Source organism: Quercus lobata, chromosome 4 (genome assembly GCF_001633185.2).
Source record: "Quercus lobata isolate SW786 chromosome 4, ValleyOak3.0 Primary Assembly, whole genome shotgun sequence".
NCBI lineage: Eukaryota > Viridiplantae > Streptophyta > Magnoliopsida > Fagales > Fagaceae > Quercus > Quercus lobata.
In genome coordinates this window covers 59081286-59088119 of record NC_044907.1, presented here as the reverse complement: position 1 = coordinate 59088119, position 6834 = coordinate 59081286, and the positions used below count along the sequence as shown (strand labels likewise).

The window sequence follows — 6834 nt, the reverse complement described above, 5'->3', positions numbered from 1 at the left end:
ACCTTAGTTTCACACAACATGCATTCATTATGTAACTTAAAAGTAAAATATTCATTTATTTTAAGTAAATTAATAAAAAAATTATTTACATATAAATTTTGATTAAACCGTGTATCGCACGGGCATAATGCTAGTTATATATATAAAAGTAGAGACCTCATATGAGAGTGCACGAGGTCCTGCCACGTGGCACTTTAATGTTGCATTTAGCATTTTTTACCTCTTTTCATTAAATTTTTTTTACTGTTACCCAATAGATCATAATAACTTATTTTAATTATTATATAAATTTAGCATTTTTTTACCCCTTTTTATTATTATTTTTTTAATGTTACCCAATATATCATAATAACTTCTTTTTACTATTATATAAAATATGGGTTGTTCTTGACAATTAGACCAAAAGTTATTCACTACAAATTGGACTACCTTTTAAAAGTAGCCAAATCTTATGAAAAACTCAAGCCCAGTTATTACCTTACATATTATGACCCAAGTTTGACCCTTCCCACGTGTAAATCAAAGTAAAAACTCTTACCTTCTTACAAACTCTCTTCATCTTCCCCCTCGAATAGATGATACATCTAAAAAATCTCATTCTCATGAAATCATGTCTCCATTTTTCCCCAATTTCAATTCAATATGCTTTTGTCTATTAATAATGTTTTATGCAATTTATGCAGACAAATTCTCTGTCATCGACTAATGGAACAAAAATATATATATAAATCTTGAAATCCTTGAGGTTGTTGAAATAATTGACAAGCGCATATTTCTAAAATTTATAATAACAAAAAGTCTAATAAATAGCATATGCTATCTCACTAAATGCTATTAACTTAATATTTTCTTTAAAAAAATTCAATGATATGAATGGTAAAAAACATGATCCTATACAAGAAATACCAAAAATACATGCAAAACAATTTTCATAGGAGGATTTATCTTTAAATAATATGAAGACAATAGTAAAGATAAAATGCATTGCATGAGATCCTATGAAACAGGTTTGTTAATCATTTCAAATTATACTCATCATTTACGTTCATATTATTTACATTAGAAAAATAATACATATTAATTTCAAAGTTCATTGCAAGATGTGAACTGCTAGGGTATTGCAACAATAAGTAACATTGATACAACAACGGGTTGGTATTACATTTTGTGTGTACTTTGTGAAAGGAATGTCAAACCACAAGCAGGATCATTTTGGTGTGCAAAATGTGAAACAAAAACAAATCTTTTTATCCCAAAATTAGAGGCGCTCACATTAACTACATACTCTCCAAATATTTATAATATATTTATCTCACTATAACTACTCTATATATATAATTGCAAACTATTTTAGATACAAGATTCAAATTGAAGTTTTTTATGCAACTGACAAAACAAATTTTGTGATATTTGATCGAGATGCCGAGAAAATCCTAAATAAATCTACAAGAGATCTTGCTGAAAAATAAATTGAGGTACAACTTATTTAAATTATTGTAAAACTATTGATATTGGAGAAGGAATCCCATGTGATTTGAAAATTAAAAAAAGATTTTCCTACTTCATTTGAATGAATTTAATCTAAAGGATGGTTTTGAAAATTACATAGTTACTAAGATTTTTGATGCACCTTCAAATGACAAAAAGGTATGGAAGAAAAAAAATATATACACAATCCAATATGCTATATTAATTCTTTTTGCTGCACTATTCCAAAATTAACAAAAATACAAAATAAAAACATTTATAAATAACTGTCACATCATTGAAATTTAACATAAATACAAATACTTACGGAAAAATCTTAGCGACAAAGTCCAAACTTTGTAAAATTCAATCAAGAATCTCCCAGTGCCAATTCATTAGTGATTAACACAAATGATGCAACAAAAGGAAAAAGTGATGAAAGCTCAAAAATTGAACAAATATGGACGGACTAAACTTCAAACGTTGAAAATGGAGAAACTGATGATAATAACAAGCATTACCATACCGCAATAACAAGGTATTGAAAGAACAAAAACAAGAAAGATTTCGTAATTTAGCTTTTTATTACATAACATAATAAAAATCAATAATATAGAATGAATTAAAATGCTTTTATCAGTTTTTTTTTGCTCATTATTTAAACAAAATAATTTTAATAGATATATGTGTACAATTTATAATTATTACTTTTTATGATGAACTCATCACAAACAAAGTTTTAAGTTTTATAATAAATATGCTATAATATATGTATAATATTTTCCAAAAACAAATTTACATAAAACATTATAACATTATTTGTACTAGTTACTTGCTAGTTTAAAAATAAAGGAGCTTGCATTTAACCTATTCTATACTGAGTATACAATAGTTATACAATAGTTGACCAAGGCTGAAACCTCAAGTCTGAGTAATTACAACATGCATATACAATTCATATTAGCTGGTGCTAATAATTCGATCAACCAAGCACTACATAAGTCAACTGCCTGTCAACTTAAAGATCATTTTACAGACTAAACCAGGAAACCAGGTTATTACACATATACATTGACGACATTTCGAAGCTCTAGCTCAATATTTACTTGATCATACCTCGACATAAACCAAAATTTTCAAAGCAGTTTAGTCATGATAAGTTCTCTTTGAGGATGAAGGAAAAGAAATTTCAAAATAAGTTGGTTTGGGGGTTGAGGGACAACCAAGAGTTTGGATCAATTCCTCCACAGCCAGCACACGAAACTTTGAAGGTGAATTGAAAGCGATGTTGTCAACACAGTGCTCGAATATCTTTCCTTTCTTATCAAATTTGTATACTGAGGTGGCATCAAATCGACCACAACTCTCCCACAGGACTCGTGGGATACCATGGACAGTCCATCGAACCATCATAATGTTCTCCTTAGGTTGCCACACACTAATGATGTCAACCCATAAAGCCTTAAAAAATATCCTTCCATGGAATCGTAGTGCCCAGAAGATTGATTTGTAGTTTTCAATGCCACTAAAAGTATTGAGAGGATCTTTAAATACGATGTCATCCCTGTCCAAAGTAGAAAGATAGCAATTAGCAATAATTCAACAAGCACACTTGCCACAGAATGGAAGGATTTCAACAAAATTCCATGTGAGGCGCAAAAACTTTTAAGAGACCTATTGAAAAGCCAAATTCATACAGCTCTCATCTAGGCTACAGGCATTGTCCTAAGGCAACCAAATAACAAACATTATAAAAACTCCAATATAATATAGCCCGAAATCTCCTTACATTCATTTGCATCTATGGGCTCAACACTACAAACTCATTTCTCAATAATCTGCAACAATTTTTTTTGTCATAATTTCACAAAATCAACATACAACTAACTGCCCAACCCTTAAAATCTAATATTAAGACATAGAAATGATATTCCAATGTCTTCTTCGGTCATCCTAGGTCAAAAAACTAACAGCATTCACATATAAATATATTTTAAATGAAACCATATCCACAAATCAAATTCTGTTACATAATTTACTCACAAATATTAAAAAATAAATAAAAATAAAAACAGTTACGTACACAATTTATTCATTGGTTGCTTTGAGGTAACCAGGGCCTCCAAGTTTAATAAAATGGACTACTTCAAGGGGGACAAACCTCCACAACATGAGTTTTCACATAATAAAAGTGCATAAAACTTTATTAATTAGTGTGTGCTACTTATGTATGCTTGACAAACATTAAAAGCTAGAAATTAGGTATCACTATATAGCACTGCAACACTTAAGCCCTAACAAATAGGAACAGATATTGAACAAACAACCAACTATTGCCTAAAGACTAGGACTACCAGATAATCTTTCATATATCCAAAACAATTTTGACACCATCACCAAGCACATGTTTCCAACTAACTTGAACTAACTAACAGACAATCACTGACATTTTTTTCAATATACATATAATGCACATTTCATTACTCCCCTTTTAAAGTCAACCCTTGTCCTCAAAGGCAAAGTTGGAAACTTGTCATTAAATATGCACCAATCTTCCCAAGTTGCTTCTCACAAACTGGACCACTTCTTGGGATTAAAAGATCTTGCAACCATGCATCTGCAATGGTAAGTTTTTTGGTTCTGCAAAAATGTCTTCAACCCAATCTGAAAGTTGTATGTTCAGGTTGTGTAAGCTTAAATGATAGGGGGTGTTTGGTAGAGTAGTTTGAGATGAGATTTTTGTAGTTTTTTGAAATACGTGTGGGTGAAAAAGTGTGTGGAAATGTGTGTAAGTGTGTTTGAAATGTGAAAATTGTTGCTCAAACATGGTTACCAAACAGGCCCCATTTTTGTAATGCTCACATGGCCTTCCTATCTTCTAGCTCACATTGCTCACCACCCTCCTTTGTTGGCTTCTCTTTTAATTAGCCATGATTAGCCAAACACAAGGATTGCATTTAACTTGCACTCCCTTGATCATTTTCATTTGATCAAATACCAATTAGCATATCTTTCTCAACTTCTCCAAGCATCCTAACCATTGTCCCTCTATGCCTGAGTTTGATATCAATTGTTACTAACAAAGTTTTTCATTGGTTGCTTTAAGGGAACCAAGGTCTCTAAGTTTGATGAAATATACAATTTTGAGGGAGTCCAAATCTTTACAACACAAGTGTTTTCAGATAATTATAAAAACTTATCGATTAGCACTTGCTTCTTGTATATGCTTGACCAAGATTCAAAGCTAGAAATTAGGTACTGTTTTTTTTTTATAAGTTATAAAATTATATAAATTATAAAAAAACAAGTCACCCAAGTATACAGGAAGTATAGAAATTAGGTACTGTTATAGCATTACAACCTGAAGTCCTAAGAAAACAAAAACAACAAATGGAACAAACAACCAACTATTGTCTAAAAACTATGACTACCCGATTATCTTAATATTCCCAAAACAATTCTGACACTGTCACCAAGCACATGTTTCCTAGAAACTCAAACTAACTAAACACCCAACCACTTCTTGGGATTGAAAAGATATTATGACCATGGATCCACAGAGGTGTTAAGTTATCAAGCTATGCAAAAATGTAAATTAGGTATCATTATAGCACAACACCATTTACGTCACAACCTAAAGAAGGTTTAACCATATCTGCAATTGCGACAAGCTCAAAATGACAAGTCAAGTTACAATTAGGGCTCCTCCTAATTACTTATATAGGCCAATTCAACCTAATAAATGCCCAATCTAGGACTAAGCACAAGCCCACACAACACACTCTAAATCCAACCATATAATCTGGGCTATCACAACTTAAGTCCTAAGAAATAGGAACATTATATACAAAAAACAACCAACTAATGCCTAAAGATTACGGCTACCTGAGAAGCTTAATAATTTTTTTGATAAATTTGATAGTTACAATGGGGGAGGGGGGATTTGGACTCTAAACATGTCCATTAGAAACATCAAAAGGTGCCAATTTGAGCTACAAGGCTCTTACCCCAGATGCTTAATATTTCCCAAACAATTTTGACTCTATCACCAAGCTTGCAATTCCTACAAACTCAAACTAAGTAATCAATAATCTTTGACTTATTTTTTTCAAAAACATAATGCACGTAACAAATTCAGAATTTTAATTTCCAATCACATCAATAAAATAAGCACAATTAACTTTTTTGGTAAATTAATTTGAAGTTTTAATTTTAGTATAAACAAAACGATTACGCAACAACAAATTCATGAATTTTCTTTCTCTTTCGTCTTTCCCTATATTTTCTCAGCAACCAAACAAATAGATTATAAAAAATCAGATTCAAACCTGTAGATATCAAAACTGAGCTCCTTATAAAAGATCCCGGGAAACTCCTCTCTGAGAGTCCGAATCGCATAGCCCATATTAACGTAGTAATTCTGCTTATCTTCCTCTTCTTTGCTGGGCTTCGAACCTCGCTTCACCGGAGCTGAGAATTGTCCGGACAAATTCAGACCCTGGTCCAGCTCCGAAACCCTAACCCTAACCCTATCCCTAGACCCAACCATCCTATTGTTCCTCAATGTAACGAAGCTTATGGGATTCCTTGGGTTAGGGTTACAGAAGAACTTCGGCAAAGTGGAAATTTCAGGCGAATGGACGAGAAGAGCCATCGGAAGATCAAAATATACGAAGGGAGAAAGTTTAGGTGTTAGGAAAAAGTGAGATTAGAGAAAGTTCAACCGAAAAAACAAAGCCATTTTTTTCCGGGAAAGTGCTTTTTTTCAAATTGGACTTGTTTGGCTGAAGAGAAAATGAGAAATCTGTTTGGATAATTAGAATTATCGAGTAATTAAATTTAAAAGTTAGAAGAAAAATGTGATTGGCGGCTGAAATTCGTTGGTAACAAATAAAAATAATTGACATTAGTGAACTTACTCTGATCTGGGCCGTACGTTCGAGTAAAGGTGAATCAACGGTAAAGATATATTGTCACATACACTTTAAGGGACCGATTGAATGGAGGAATGGAAAAGTGGGAGGATAAAAAATGGTGAGAAAATGAAAAAGTGGAAGGATAGAAAAGATTTTAATTTCTCTCCTCTCTGTTTGGTTGGGAGTGGAAAAGTGAAAGGATGAAAATGTAAGTTTGTATAAATTTATTTATATACCCTTATTAAAAAATGATATCCGATTAAAATAAAATAAAAAAGTGATAAACAACCAAAAAAAAATCAATCACCTAAATTTATTAAAAAATAAAAATCATGTCTAAAAAAAATCACATCTAAACAAAACAAAACAAAAAAAAAAGGCCACGTCCAGGAGGAGAGAAAAAGAAAAAAAAATGAAGAAGAGAAACGTGAAGTCGTGGACAAGCCTATGT

At 31.6% G+C, this 6834-nt stretch overlaps 1 protein-coding gene across 1 annotated transcript; it reads right to left on the bottom strand.

Annotated features, from left to right (window-relative positions):
• Window positions 1-2303: 2303 nt before the first annotated feature.
• Window positions 2304-6326, bottom strand: LOC115983362. Its single transcript, XM_031106002.1, has 2 exons — window positions 5796-6326; window positions 2304-3031 (listed from the first exon to the last, which is right to left on the bottom strand). Exons 1-2 carry the CDS (start codon window positions 6119-6121, stop codon window positions 2614-2616), a joined length of 744 nt encoding a protein of 247 aa, XP_030961862.1. The 5' UTR covers window positions 6122-6326; the 3' UTR covers window positions 2304-2613.
• Window positions 6327-6834: the final 508 nt, after the last annotated feature.